Below are 16,444 nucleotides of genomic sequence, written 5' to 3' on the forward strand. Positions count from 1 at the left end.
AAGCCTTTAATTTACTATCCATAATAAATTTATAATATTATCTTCTTTTAACTCTATATGTTTTCTTCAATAGATGTACTTCACTCTTTTCCCACCGCTGTTACGCTGGTAATTTTTCCTGGCTCTAAACACTTCTCGCCTATAATTGGACAATTCAGAAGTCCACCGTGGCAGAACAATATTCCTTTTTAACTTTTTCCTCAAAGTCAAACTGCCCATCTTGCAGAATGTATTTAGGTAGCTGTTTACAGATTCAGAGGAGGTTTGTCTTTCTTGTGAATTTGCATGTGCATGGCATTTGAATTTAAATTTGGCATTTGCATGGCAAGTAGCAAACAATATCATCAGCATACGATAGGAAAGCTGGAATTTTATCCATTAGTGGAACGAATATTGCTGCAAATAGCAAGGCTGAGAGAGAACCTCCTTGTGGAATCCCTACTTCGACACTTTTTGAGACTCTAAAAATTGCCCGTGAAGTGAAGCATTCTTCTAGATAGCAGATTATTGGGGATCTCGAGCGTATTTCCGGATATACCGTAGAATCTCTCAAGTAAGGCAAGAAGGGATGTTATTTGGACTGAGTCGAAAGCAGATTTCATGTCCAGAAAATTGGTGTGAAGATCTTCGTTGTCATTCCAGGTGTGAAGTATTTTCTCTGATAAGGACTGTAGGCAGGTTACAGTAGATCTATTAGGCATGGCATAATGGGTATGTTCTGGCCTATGCGAAAAGATTGCGAGTGCTACATCATTATAGATGCACTTCTAGAGGTATTTCAAGAAGGGAGAGGCAATTGATATTGGCCTGAAGTCAGCCGGTCTATTCGCACGAGGCTTCTTCGGAACTTCCACGACTCTGTATGACAACCATCTTGAAGGAACCTGTGTATATTTGAATACTTTTTGCAGAGTTGAGTGAGCTCTTTGCTGATGAAATAAGAAGCAATTTTTAGACTAAAAAGAGGTATTGCGTCAATTCCTGTGGTGGACTTGTCACGTAGGTGAATTTATTATTTTTATTAGTTGTTCTTCGGAAATTTCTGTATTACTAGTAGGTGAAGAAATGTTAAACGCTTCGTTCCAAGGATATGCTTCTGACACACGGCGACCTCGCTTAAAACGCAGCACTTGTTCACACCATTCCTGGACATCTAAAGATAGAGGGGAGCAAATATGACTTGTGGATCACACACGTTTTCCCCTGGATAGCTGGCCGTTCATGAAATTGTCAATAGTAAATTGTTTACTCTTCTGGAAATCCATCCTTTCTTTGGAAAATTTACTGACCGAGGAATGTTCCTTCAGGCTAGGATTAAGTAGGGTGGTGATGAGTTGACCGCTTACTTTTCGCAGTATGTGGGCTTCAACAGGTAAAGGAATAAACCTGTACTCACAATGGCGAACAACAAGTTCCGATTCAACTTTAGCAATTCTGCCAGGAAATCCGAAATTGCTGGACGAATTAATAGGAAAAAGCACTTCGATACTTACTCCTCACAAACTGTGAATATAGATCTAAGACATTAGATGAAAATTAAGATGGTTACACTAGTTTAAGAAACTAAAACAATGGAGAATTTTTCACTTCAATATGGAATTTATATTCTGTTAGGCCACTCCCAAAAGTTTCCCAGCCAACTGAAGCCAGGCACTTTAGACCCATCTCTCGTTCCTCGTGTCTATTGAAATTACTTGAAAAAACAGTACTGAAAACGCTTACCACGCACATTCTCCCACACAGGCCCCAGCAAATTAATTATTCGTTGCAAAACAGATCCACAGTTAGTAACCTGATTATGACTACTAATGCAATCCTTGGATCATTTGAGGAGAAAGAAGAAATGGCAATCACATATCTTGATTTACAAGCTGCGTTCGATAGTGTTCACATCCCAGCCTTGCTCAAACTCCTTCGAAATTATTATCACATCACAGGCCCAGTATTGAAGTTTCTGACATCCCTTCTCCAAAATAGAATCATCCAAATGTACAGAGCAAACAAAGGTATACTAGACAAATACATGCAGGCGTTCCACAAGGAGGAGTGCTGTCCGGAATTCTTTTCACTGCTATCATCTACCCACTAATACACAATAGAACAGATATGATATCATATGCAGATGATTTAAAGATCTTCACAAAAATAAATTTGACCGATGAAGCCAAAAACGCCACAGTAACTATCAACAAAACCTTATCAGAAGTACAGCAGTACCTCAAGAACTTTGACCTGCAAGTGAACCCTGAGAAATCTGCCATCATGGTATTCTCTCTTAAACCCATACCAACCTTAATTCAGCCTGCGATTGACGGAGTCCCGATCCCCTGCGTTGAAAAGCAAAGAGATCTGGGTGTAATCTTCGACAGAAAATTACGATTCCATCACCATATAGAAGAACTCTGTGCTAAATTCAACAAGAAACGGTGGGTTACCAAGCAGCACTTGCTACACATTCACAACAGAAACCTGATAAAAATGTATATCAGGATGATGATTTTTGGAAGTGTACTGTATGGAGTAGAGTTGTGGGGCTCAGCTGCAGACACCATAATTAAACCATTAAAAGCCGCTAAATACTGGCTCCTGAAGTGGGCAACCTGGAAGTGTCATCTCCCACCACAGCAGCGCACAACACCGATGGCCAACGCGCTGAATTTAACCAGGTTTTCAGCATTAATGCACGAGAGAAGACTCGTCTTCACCGTAAAAATGATTGCCGTGAGAGTCTCAGCACCCAACGTTTGGGACACCGTGTGCTGGCGGATTCCCCAACCAGGTCTCCGCTCCACTCCCAAGCTTCTTGCTCTTCCTTCGAGACTACATTTGAAAGATAGGTTCCTCCCTTATCAGAAGCTCCACCTGGTTCAATCCCTGGATGCTGACTTATTTAAAATCATAGATGATAAAAAGTATAGACGGATCATCCTAGATCTGCACGTGGTCTCCAGAACTACCAACTGATCTCAGATCGTTATGGCGGGGCAAGAGACTCTCAGAAAACTGGACTTGAGGAAAAGCTTTTGTTATCACAATTTGTTATTTTTGTTATTTTATATTAGTTTTCCTTTCAAGTCAATGTTATCTGCTATGAGTACTTTTTTTTTTTTATTATATAATTTGCTTATAATTAATCTTTACAATTCCTTTATTATCTCTGCCGTTTGTTAACCCCTGGCATGGTGCCGTGAAGGGTATTGTATGGTCGTGGTACCTGCGTGTACCGGTGAACTGTACAGTAAAGAAGTAAGCGGAGCGTGTAAATCACCCGAGCTGAACAATCACGCGCACGCGCACTGTCTCCTCGATAGCTGAAACGGCCATGCTTTCGTCATCGCCATGCTAGTGCTCCTGAACTAAAACTGGACTTTGCGATGGCCTCTGGTATTCAAACAAGTGCACGAACTATCCAAAGACTGCTTTTGGAATGTGGTTTGCATGCCTATGGCCCAAGAAATGTTGACCCAACAAATGAGGAAGAAGCCACTTGCTTGGACTAAAACGCATGTTTCGTGGACAAAAGAGCTCTGCCCATCATGTTTTCCGACGAATCGAAATTCAACCTACATTTTTTTATGATTATTATTATTATTAGTGGGTTTTTGCGGATTTTAGGGGGCCCCGCATTCGCCGCTTTGTCGTCGTGTAGTTAGGAAGCGCCATCGCCGGCCGTTTGTACTTAGTGTTGGAATATGTGAAGGAGTGATGTGTTTCGAGTGATGCCGGCCGGCGTCAGGCGATTTATCAACCTGGGGCCAACAAACACATGTTTGATTTCCCCCTATCTCACAACTCTAGCTGCGCAGAGGTAGGCCAGCTTCATCTTTTAGCTCTTGCTGGGCGGCCCCAGAACGGATGATCTGGGGAGGCCCGTGGAAATATAGGAAAACAGTGGATGTATATCAGGGAGAAGATGGGGAAGGAAAGGAGGACTGGGGGGAATATAGTGACAGAAAGATGGAGATGAGAGTCAGAGACATCCACATAGAAATAGGAAGGAGGAGTTGTTAGTTAAAGTGATAGAGTAGAGCACTAGACAGTATGTCCAAGAATCCCACCCTTTAGTAGGGTCAGCAGTGCAGACTGCACCACTGGGTGGGTCAATAGCTGAAATCCCACCCCTCAGTAGGTTTCAGCAGGCAGCAAAGATTCCACCTCAGGTTGGGGTCAGAAACAAAGATCCCATCCTCATTAGGGGCTATCAGGCAGTGAAGGTTACATCCCAGGTGTGGATCAACAACAAATTTCCCACCCCTCAGTAAGGGTCAGAAGCAAAGATCCCACCCCTCAGTGGAGTCAGCAGGCAGCAAGGATCCCACACGCAGGTTGGAGTCAGCAACAAAGATGCCAGGTTGGGGTCAGCAGCATTCAACCTGCATGGCTCGGATGGAAAGCAATATGTCAGAAGATGAAAATAGGACGCATACCATCCTGACTGCATAACACCGACTGTAAAGTTCCCAGCAGATCAGATGGTCTGGGGATACATGACAAGCAAAGTGTTCAGGCGAATTAAGTTTATTGACGGAACGATGAATGCAGCAACCTACACTGTTATTTTGGAGGAGTGCCTGAAACCCGCCCGTTATTAGGGATCACCACACAAACGTCCAAAACTGAATTTTTCGACAGGACTCATCACCTTGCCACACAGCAGAATTGGTAAGTTTTATGCTAATTAAATTTAATGATGAGTTTGTCTTTTTGTCTCACAAGGCTTAAAACATACACCAAGTTTTCCCTCGCTTTTCTCCCTTAAGGTACAGTCATACCTCACAAATGCTGGCATTACGGTGTTCGACTGACCCGGCAACGGTGCAGATTTGAACCCTATTGAAATTTGCTGGTACATAATGCCTTCTAAAATTGGTCAAAAGAAGCCAACAAGTAAGATTCAGCTGCAGGCAAGCTTTCTAAGGATGTGGTACCACGAAATTGGGCAATCGTATATCCAGAAGTTGATTAACTCTATGCTAGATCGTTGCAAGGCTGTAATTGCAGCTCAAGGAGGAACAACAAAATATTGAGGACTTATTTTGCTGATTTACAGTACATAATACCATTACGTTAACTTGTGATTTCTCCATTAATTATGCATTTTACCCTATGGGATTATATTTATGGCAATTAGGTTTATCAGTTGGAGTCTTTTTATTGGATTTCATTCATACAGATATATATCCCATCTAACAAATGCATTTCGAACATTTCTGCAACCCACAATGCAGCGCAAAAGAAATTATTTGCAAAAATTTACAAGTGATGCGTCAGCCACGTATATATATATATATATAACTTACTGTTATTCATCGGTTGTGGTGCAGGCCTAGCTGCAAGTTTCTGCAGGCTAGAGGAGAATGGAGTGATAGTGTTGGCGTTATCATCCAAATTTCTTGCGACGACCGACTAACTGGTTAAAATAGATTTATTAAAATAAATGAATGATATATACATAAAATATAACAGAGATAAAATAAGATAAAAGCTTTAAAATACAATAAGATAAAAATGTTAAAATTCACTGAAGCTTTCGAGACTAAATGCCTCTTCATCAGCTAGTCGGTGAATGATGCACTTCAGTATATATTGATGGTTACAATAGCAAAAGTCAGTTGGGCATCATCATGTATCACGAGTCTAGTTTCGGTAAAACAGAATTACATACACGTGATGACCGCCAACACTCATCGCACTGCAATACAGTACATTCTATAATAGGGTGTCAGTGCCCTCCCCTCGTGCAATTCATAGTACTTTTATTGGTAGCTATATGCAGTGCTTCAAGCCATGAGCGCTGGAGGTAATCACGTGAATAGTCAATGATATCAATATCCCGCCGGGGATCAAGTTTGTGCTGCTCAACGCAACAATGCTCGGCGACTGCAGAGCGTTCAAAATTAGCGGTTCGAAGAGCCACCTCATGTTATAAAACCCGGTGTTACAATCATCCACCAGACTCACCTACATAAACCCCAACAATCCGGACACGTAATGCGGTATACGGAATCACTCCGTAGGAAAGGAGGAACAGGTGTTCACTTTAGAAATAATGGATTGTAATTTCCTCCCAGGATGTTGAACACATCGTATATGATGGAGACGCGAAAAATCCTAACAAAACGTTCCAATACGCCCGGATAATAGGGGTTGTAGGTAGGGATAAATTCATTGACGCGAGGGGGGTTAGTTTGCGTAACAAATTGGTGACCTTGAAGTCACATCTATCTAGAACATGAGGTGGATAGTCGCAATTAGAAAGCTCTGCCCTAATTTTGTAAATCTCCAATTGCCTATCACCAATCGAACTAGAGGGTATCCAAGCTCGGGAGAATAAAGTGCGAGCAGTGCTACGCAAATGACCAGGCCTATACTTGGTAAATTGGCCTGCGCACATTGACTTCCTAAAAACGGAAGTTACTAAACGCGAATCCATGCATTGGACTAACACATCCAAAAAAGAAGAGTATTGTCAACCTCTAGTTCAATCGTAAACTGAATGACGAGCGACAGGGAATTGAGATATTGCAGCATATCTCAATTCCCTGCAATATCTCAATTTTTGTCATGTCATGTTTCTGCCAGGGTGCAGAATACTGCTATCCTGACAGTTTTTAAGTCATCGTCTGGGCTTGGTGAGAAACGTGGGCAATTTTAACTATTCATTAATGTTTTGTTAAGGGGGGCTGAATTGCCATTCTCTGGATAGTTCTGCGTATTTCGAATACTTTCTCTGTGAAGGATGTAAAGACTTTAAATTTTTCCTCTTCTACGATAAACAGATGTTCTTCTCTCCTGTGAAGGGGGGGGGGGCAATCTATGCTTTTAGCTGTGTTCTGGAGATGTCATAAATTATACATCCACCATATAGAATGAGGGCCCAGTCTTCACTCTCGCCACAGGTGCAGTTTGGGTAATCAGTCAGAACAAAGGAGATTAGTTTCGCCTTTAGGGAGCCGTGACCTGTCAATATAAATGTTCTTAAAAGTTCAGGGGCATACGACTTAGGGTGGCTTTGGGCTAACCATTGCCACACGTGGCAGAAACCTTTCGTTAACCAGACCTCCGGTTTCCTGCTCTCATTTTGTTTGCCAGAGCTCATGGAGCTTTGTGGCTATTCTTTTCGTTTCAGCATTGAAGATGTTGGCTGTGTCAAGGGCTATCCCAGGAAATTCTGTGGGTATGCCCTTTTTAAGTCTATAATACAAGCCTCTTTTGGCTACTTCCAGGTGTGCTTACTGTGCGACATGCTCTGGTAATAGTGAGAAGTATTGTCCTTTGTATCGATTCTAATTTATTCTTATTTCTTACAATGGCCGAGTGGGTGAACCACGCACAAGTGCAAAGGTGATAATAGGTAGGAACATTCCGCCGTATATGATTGCCAGGGTCTTTCCTTTGAGTCCGCAGTCTGTTCGACTTAACCTGGCAATCATACCTGCATAATTTCTCACTTTCTTGGCCAAATAGGTCAAATGGGGATAAAAAGTAAATTTTTAAACAAAGACCACTTCAAGATTTTAGTTCTGTTACAATTTTTGTAGTGGTTGTGTTAATTTTAATTTGTGGACGTCTTCTTATGTCCAACTTGCCTTTTAGAAGTATTTGTTTGGTTTTTTCAGGCGATATTTTGAAAGCGTACATTTCTGCCCACTCCATTTTGCCAAAGAGGGGATACTTGAACTTTGCTCTACAACCACTCCTATGTTACCTTTTACAAGGAAAATCGTGTCATCTACAAAGGCAGGCTAGGGTTTCCACAGAGCCCAAATCCAATGCTAGAAATTCATCCAGAACAATGGACGAATTTCTTTATGGGCCTTTTTATAACGTAGCTGAGTTCGTCGGTCTCAAGAGAGAGTAGAATGGTTTTTTCTCCCGGTAACTCTGGTTTTTCGTCCAGAAACCAGGAAATCGCCTTCGTTTACAGATGGTATAAACGGGGCAGTAGGTCCTTAGCTGCCGATGCTCCAGAATCATTCGTAGATCCATAAACACGGGTTACTAGAAGTTTTGACTAATGGTCGATCTATAAAATACACCGCGTATGCATGTAAAGTTCCATAATTTGGGTACCCTATTTCCTACTAGTTCTTAAATGTATTTTTTAAATAAATGTACTTACCGAATCCGCATGGTCCACGTGAAGCAAGAAAAAGAGACTGAGTAAGCTGTGTTGAATAGTTGTGATGAATAACAAATAGCGCCCTCAAGTTTTTCTTCTAATGCTACTCTAATTTCAATATTTCTATAAATCATTTTTTTTTAATTACGTTCTTTTCATTCTGTTTAATGTTCAAATGATCATAATTTTAAAAATCGTCAATCAGTGAAACAACTTCGTTGATAGAAGTATTTGTTCAATAAATATTATTATAATACTTATTGAAATTGTAATTTTATTCATTTTTTTTTTAAATGTAACGTTCTTTTCTGTTTCAGAACGTGTACTTGAATACCAGATCGGTTTCTGCTACCTGAATGAAAGCGAATTTCGGGTAGGTATGAATCTAACAGCGAGATTATATAATTATTAAAAATAACATATTTCCTATCTCAGAATTGAAATATTTTCATAACATTAAAGGCATTTTCATACAGCTAGGCAGTGGTCCTTGCTTCTATTATATTAATACTCTCCTGTGTTCGACCTTCTTTGCTTTCGTGAGTAGCACAATTGATAGAACCATCTTACCCCCACGGGGTGGAAAATATCTGAGTTCGAATCACTTCAATGAAACGACGAATTTTTATGGGCTTTCTTTCACAAAACGGTTGAATTAATTACTCTTAATCTAGGACAGCATGGTTTTTACTCCCCCTGGTGCAATATGATCTAAGTCGGTGCTGGCCATAATATCCAATAGCAATTAACCCACCAATAATCCATCATCTGTACATCGATTGAAACTGCCTGGCTCACCTCCCTGTGGTGGTTGTTGGCACCGTGGAGTCCTACTAAGGGCCGCTGCGGCCAAGTATCACAAGATCAACACGTGTGTGTGTTGATCCACACATTACACGCTCTTCTGAGCATTTACAGAATTCTTTTACCTCAGAAGAGTACTGATGGCGCAGTTGTGGCAAATCACCGGTGGATCCTTACCACCCAACAATATACCAGTATGGCGTATACCTGTCTACATTGGTAGCACAGGAAGGTATCATCACTGTCCTCTCCATACCGGGGGAAAAGCCTGCGTTCGAATCCCGTCAACGATGCGAGGAACGTTTATGTTCTTTTTGCAATGCGCAGTCGAGTTAATCGGTCTGAGACGTAGAAATCCAGGTCCTTCCCCGGAAAATCCGGCTTTTCTTCCAACAAAACAGACAAATCGACCAAAAACCACCCAACACACATGGGTAGATGAAATAATATTCCGGTTGACCCTAATGTAATATATTTTTTTATGGGTAGGCCTTCAATAGGTGTAATGCAGATCGAACTATTTTGTGGACACAATAAGGTAGATTTCAAAAAAACATACGCATTTGAATCGCAACAGAAATTTCCTAAATAGTGCTCAGAATTAGGTGGATCCTTTAACTTGAATTTAACCATTACCAATTTTCTGTTGATCGTAAAATAACTTCAACATTGTTCAAATCAGATCTCTGTTCCGTTTATAGAAAGAAAGTATAAATTCAAAGATCGCGGTTTAGGATGTAAACAGAAGTTAAGATTAAAGTAAAATTAATTGGTATTAATTATAGATTCAATAACGGATATTGCCAAGTTCAATTGAAAAGACATTTTACTCTCTAAACACTCAATTCTTTTCATCAAATTTTAAAGTTGGTTCTAAATGGTTTTGCACCATTCCGGTGGTGTACTCAATCGAATTTTCCATTCTGGTTCTCCAAGTCTGTTCACAAATAAACGAAAATGCGTATAGTAGGATTCCGATAAAGAAGGAAGTGTTTTTTTAAAATAAATATTCTTTAAGAAGACAATTTAAGGCTGTATTAAAACGTCACTAATATAAAAAATTTGGACTTCGTTGAAAGAAGTGTTCAATGCTGATGCCATTCAGGCTTTATTCAGTTATTTTATGGGAAATAATTAAAATGCTATAAAGATTACGATTATTTATATTATATTAAAAATAAATGAGAAAAAAGAATACGTTTATTAATTTATCTCTCATTTATAAGAGGATTGATTATTTGGAAGCAGTTTCGAAAGAAAATGCAAATATGACCATCTAAATGAATAAGGAGGCGCTTTCCTTGAATGATATACTGAACTGCTTCACTTTCAACAGCATTATTTTATTTGTAAAATGCTTTACTGACATCCACGTATATGATGTCACAATTATATGAATTACATTTGTATATTTTGCACCTAGTTCCTTTGTAACGGCATCCTTGAATCCAATGAAACCGGTCACGTCACAAGATCGTCCCTTAAAAACTCTACTGTGACTGAAGTATAAATGCAGTCATGTCTAGATGTTCCTGCATTACTTATTCAATCAGCCACTCCATTATTTTCCCTTGAACAGCAGGTAAACTAACAGGTCTATAATTAACCCAGTGACGCTTTGATTTCCCCTTTGAGAACTGACGATTCATTCGTACATCTCTTCTCGGAGACTTCCCCCGAAATCCAAAGAGGCTCTCACTCTTATGGGTAAGGATTTTTTAACTCCTCTGTTGCCTCCCTTAATATAATCAGACAGATCCCATCACCCCAAGTTCCATTCTTTCCATTAAAATCAACAGTTCCTCATCCACTTTCTTCTCAGTTTTACAAAATCTTTAACTCCCTATTAGAATTTCATAAACTTCTGTCGTCCGCAGCCCGAAAACATAACTCATATGCGAATGTAGATGAAAAATACTTATTGAGTTTGTCAGCAACCTGACAAGGATCATCAACAGTTTAACCGTCAATATCTTTGCTGTTTTTTTTTTTTTAATTCTTGAACTAAGCACGTCATAATTTTTCTTGACGTTATATCTGTATATGATAGTATTTCCATCACATCTTTACTTAACATCCTGAAGGATTTCAGGATGTTAAGTAAAGGATTTCCGATAACCTCCTCGTTCTATCAAAAATATTTTGCATAAAATGGGGGGGTGCATTGTTGAGAACAATGGACTCTCACGAGCCTCTACTGACTTCAGAGGGTTTTCTTAAGGTGGCGTTTTGTCAGCACCGCCGTTTCCAGCGGCTTTAGAATCTCTGCTAGCAAATTTTCAAAACATGATATCGTATGCCCACGATCTGAAGATCTTCATTCATTGCGATCAGCCAGAGAAAGCACTCTGTCCGAAGAACTGCAACAAACCAAATCTTTCAGATAAACACCTTTCTTCAATACATTGGTCTTGAGATAAATGCCGAGAAATCTGCCCAGATGACGTTTTCAAAGAGATGAAGAATGAATCTAATGCACGACACTATAAATGGATATCAAATTAAAATTGTCAACTCTCACAAGGACTCTAAGAAATTTTGCTAGCCCTTTGGTCAGCTCGACAGGAAGTTGTCGGTTATGGCCATAGCAAGCTAATGGCTAGGTTTGTCCGAACTTCTGTGGTACCAATGGCACTCTACGCATCGGGAATCTGGTCCTCTTCCCTTCAACCTACCTGCGGAAGTTCTTGGGGGAAAGGGGTTGTATTCTTCGATCCCCCAATGGGACTTCAGGATATCAGGTAGACTGGATGCCCCCAGCATCGATAGCCTCATCATTCTGCCCACGAATAACAGAAGAATGGCTAAACGGCAAACATATATAATCAGATCTGTCGCAACCAAATCAGCTCGCTCAGCCACATGGTCCCAGCAAACACGATTAGACTCCTCAAAACATAAATATCAACCCTAAGACTATTTGATTGGACTAAGCCTATAGATCAAAAGTTTTTGCTGATATCTACACAATTTCAAATATTTTATTTCACGGTTGCTATAAGTGTAGTCTGTGTTAGTGGATGATATGAGCTCCTTCTCTGGTTCCGGACAGCCTGCAGCATCTTGCCGGAATACACGCACTCTACTTCGACATTCGCTGAATGTATTTAGAGCATTTAGGTAGAACGTGATCTGTCTTAACCTTCTACAATTAATTATTTACTTAATCTGTGTAACGTTTATTTTACCCGATATATATATTGTATTAATCTCTTATGGTTGTGTCTACCCTCCTAGCATTTGATTGCTATATAGGGGTTTATGTAACTTTTCTTCACCAGATTAAATAAATAAATCACTGCTGATAATTAATCAGATGAAGAGTATTACTCTCTCTTGTTGCCTCTTTATCATGCTTGTGCAGAAAACTGAAAACGAAATCTTGCTAATGTGTGAGTGATCAATCAGAAGTTAAAATCAACATGTGGAAAATTAAAATTCCTCATTTCAGGATATTCTGATTTACCTCCCAATCAATTTCTCTGTCCCGCTGTTCGTTGTACTCATCACAACACTTACGCCTGTTGCATACCCCCCCCCCACACTCATTTTTGCTTTCTTAGATCTTATGTTACACCAAAGTGACTCAACTTTGAATATGGAAGTACATGGTGCATATCCACTATTGTCAAGGGCACCGGTGTCCTCCCAAACCGCGTAGTATACTATTTGTCGCAGACCAAACTCTGTAAACGCCTCAGATAAGACTTAGGTGTTGGTCTGCGTAGCGTATTGTTTGTTTGTGTTATTCTATCGTTTCTCTGGCATTTAGCTGCGATGCCCCTAATGGAATCCCACGTTGCTCCTCCACGCCCTGAGGAGGAAGCCAGATATGTACAGAAAGAAAAGACAAGATTGAAGGGGGGACGAGATTATGCACTTAGTTAAGAAGCACATAAAATCTGAGACAGTGAATCCGGTTGACATGGGTAGCCAACGCAGAACTACCTCTGATATATCCACAATTTGATCATTTCATTGGGACTTTAATTTCATCAAATTTATTTATTATACTCCTAGCATTTGTGTCCATGAAAGTACACATGGACCTATTCTTACTCTTAGTTTCCCTAACACAGCCCATATATCTACTTCTTCCCTTATGACTCATAACAGGCTTTGAAAACCCAAGCACGTTGCTTTCCATGCTGCTGTTCAATCCAATAGAAGCAGTACACAAATCACTTCACTTCCGCTTGTGACTACTTTTAATCAGTGAAACTCTCCAAGCTATTAGTTTTCTGACCGACTTAACACTTATATGACTAGGCTCTTATCATATAATCCATATTATTGCGTTTGGGTAAAATTGCAATAGCGATAAAATTCAACCCTAACTCGCCAATTTTTCTCAATACTTGTCCCGTATTTTTTAAGAGAGTCAGCAGATCTCCAACTCTTAATGTCATTAGTGTCAATGTGGCTACATCACCCTTTGTGCCTTAAAAGATGATATCTGCTCATCAACCTTAGCCCTTTGAATACATATGCTACTCCTGTTCCAACAACGCAGTGCTGACTCTGATATATCCTTTTGCACAATATATTTCCCGTTTTCCCTCACAATGGGGTCACTGACAATTACTACCTTCTTTGGAACATTCTGCGATGGGGATTACAGCTGTTTTGCTTCATGCAAAATTGAGAGGCTGCCATTGAATTCTGCAGCTAGCTGAGAGCTGAATGGGTTCACCATTTTAATTCCTTGAACAGATCATCCACCCTGGTTTTTAGGCAGCTACAAACGCCTATCGCAATGTTGAGTTCGCTCCTAATTTCCTCATGCCTGTTGCACCTAGCACACACACACACAAAGACATCCCATTGGCTTCGTCATTAAGTGTTTAAGGGGTTGCCCGCAAACATTTCACAAGTAGCACATTTCGCTAGGCATTGATTGGGATTAATTTTTAATAAGTAATTATTGGTTAAAATTCGAAACATTTATTTTTGGTATTGATCTAATAGTTTATCCATCGATATTAAGAATAATTTATTATTTTCACTCTTGATTTTTAAGGAGTCCTTATATACTGTAATCTAATAACTAAATCGTATGTATAGCTTAGCTTAATTTTCAGCACTCACCTCATAGTAATCCGCTTGGCTGGTGGAGAGTTTTACCACATATCTAGTGGTTATAGGGTTCTAATAACTTACAGGGATTATGGGTCTAAAACTAAGTTATGGGCTATAAAAATATTCTTAAGAAAGGAGAGTGCACCTTCCATGGTTTCATAATTTAATTAAATTAAATGATGAAATAGAAGCTAATAGTCGCGCACGAGCGACTTTCGAAATTCGTCCTCAGTTAGTTATAGTGGGGGGAGGGAGAGCGCGCCAATTTCTCTCCCATTTGGAGCGGGCTAAATTCCAAATGGGAGAGAAATTGGCGGGAATCTTTTTCTTTAACACGTTGAGTGATGTATGGCGCTTAAACCATTCGATGACGAGGGCTTCGTTTTCAAGGATTTTGTAACTGGAATTTAATTTGACTACTGTGATGGCTGAATCGATGAGTGGGTTGGATTTTTAGATTGGACATGTTGTGTTAGTTCTGTACTTGCTGAATTAGTTTTGAAGCTATTAAAGTGGTAGTATGCGCGCGTGTTGGAAATTTTTGATGTCCCGAATTTTGCTGTTGTACTGCCTATGTAACATGCTTGGCAATCTGATTGGCATCTGATCAAATATATAATGTTGTTGTAATTTTGTGTCTCGTACTCGTGTGTTGTCTTGTATGAATTGAATTTGGAACTTAATTTGTTATAAGATGTGAATATTAATTTGATATCTGTATTTTTAAAAATCTGTTGAAGTCTTCTAGCGTATTGTTGATGATATGGGAGCGCGATAAGGAGTTTATGTATCTTATTCTTTTTCACGTGGTTAATAAAACTAATAAACCTAACATTCCCCAACAACAATTAACCCACATACGAGACTTTATGAAAACCCCGAACGTTATAATACAAAAGGTAGACAAAGGGGATACCATCGCAATCATGGACAAAAACACATATATAAAGAAAATGTTACATATCTTATCAGATTCAACAACATACAGAGCTTGCAACACGTTTAACATTAACAAACTTAAAAATAAACTTGATGGGATCCTAAAAAGACTCAGAGCCAACAAACAAATTAATTTATATACCCTCCAGCAAATAGCCATACGCAGTACCATTCTCCCACACATTTTTGGAATAGTTAAACTCCATAAACAAGATTATCCTGTAAGACCCATCGTTTCCTATAAACAGTCCGCCTATGCTAACCTATCCATATTCCTCGTCAAAATTATTTCACCTCTTATGAGATTTTCTCGGTTCAGGGTTAACAATAATAAACAAGCACACGAACGTATAACTTCCATAACCATGTCTGAAAACGATATTCTCGCGTCCTTCGACGTCGTCTCCCTATACACAAACGTGCACATCGAATCGTGCTACTGGCCCTTAAAGAACTACTAATTAAAGACGACACATTGACAAAACGTACCGACTTAAACATTAATGACATTTTAGAACTCACATCACTGTTACTTGATCCCAAACAATTTAAATTCCAAAATAACATCTACGAACAAATTTTCGGCCTTCCCATGGGCCTCGGAATCTCTGCCCCTTTATCCGAGATCTACCACTCTTCTATCGAAGAAAAAATTCTCCCACCGTTTCCCCCAGGAATTAAACTATACATGAGGTATGCAGATGACGTCCTCTTAATTGGCAACAGAACCACCATCGATACTTTACTGAACACCTTTAACACACCACATGAAAGACTGAAATTTACCCTCGAAGTAGAAACCGATAATAAAATCAATTTTCTAAACCTCACTGTATACAAAATAAGCACATCTTTAGGCACCAAAATATATATATATTTTTTTTTATGAGAACCCCAAACACGAGAGGTATTATAACCTATAGTACTTAGTACCGTGCTTGGGTTGGAGGTTGAGAAGACGAAAGAAGATATTTGTTGATATTGGACTTGAACTTCTGTAGATTTTAATTTTCAGGAAATACGTATGAAGGAAGGCTGTTCCAGAAAACGGCAGTTGAATGAATAAATGAGGAAGATGAAAAGTTGGTTCTGTGGGTTTGAATTTGGACAGTAAATGGATGTTGGCTGGTGGCGGCACGTGTTCGGACTGTTTTGAAAGAGAGAGCGGGAATTATAGAAGCCAATTCAGAAGAACAGTGCCCATGGAAGTATCTGTAGAAGAGGCATGCAGCAGAAACAGTGCGTCTATGAGAAAGCGAGTGGAGAGACTCTGTTAGATATGAATCATTAATTAACCTAACTGCCCTCTTCTGAATGGAATCAAAAAGCCTGAGAGAGGTTTTGCGGGCACCACCCCAGATGTGGGAACATTATTCAATGGCAGGGCGGATTTGCGATTTATACAGAGTGAGCAGCTGTTTTGGAGAAAAGTAAAGCCGAGAGCGAAAGAGAAAACCAAGTTTTTTAGATGCAGAGGAAGCAATATTTGTAATGTGCTTG

General features: G+C 39.7%; 1 protein-coding gene across 1 annotated transcript in view; it reads left to right on the forward strand.

The window, feature by feature from the left end:
* The window catches only part of LOC150086364 (uncharacterized), a 61,336-nt gene that overhangs the window by 9,300 nt on the left and 35,592 nt on the right, over positions 1-16,444 (forward strand). Inside the window, exon 2 of the mRNA XM_090371288.1 lies at positions 8,440-8,495. Coding sequence (XP_090227414.1) covers positions 8,440-8,495 — 56 coding nt within the window. The remainder of the gene's footprint in view (positions 1-8,439; positions 8,496-16,444) is intronic.

Source organism: Mastigoproctus giganteus, chromosome 4, assembly GCF_048544385.1.
Source record: "Mastigoproctus giganteus isolate SK-2022 chromosome 4, ASM4854438v1, whole genome shotgun sequence".
NCBI classification, from domain to species: Eukaryota; Metazoa; Arthropoda; class Arachnida; order Uropygi; family Thelyphonidae; genus Mastigoproctus; species Mastigoproctus giganteus.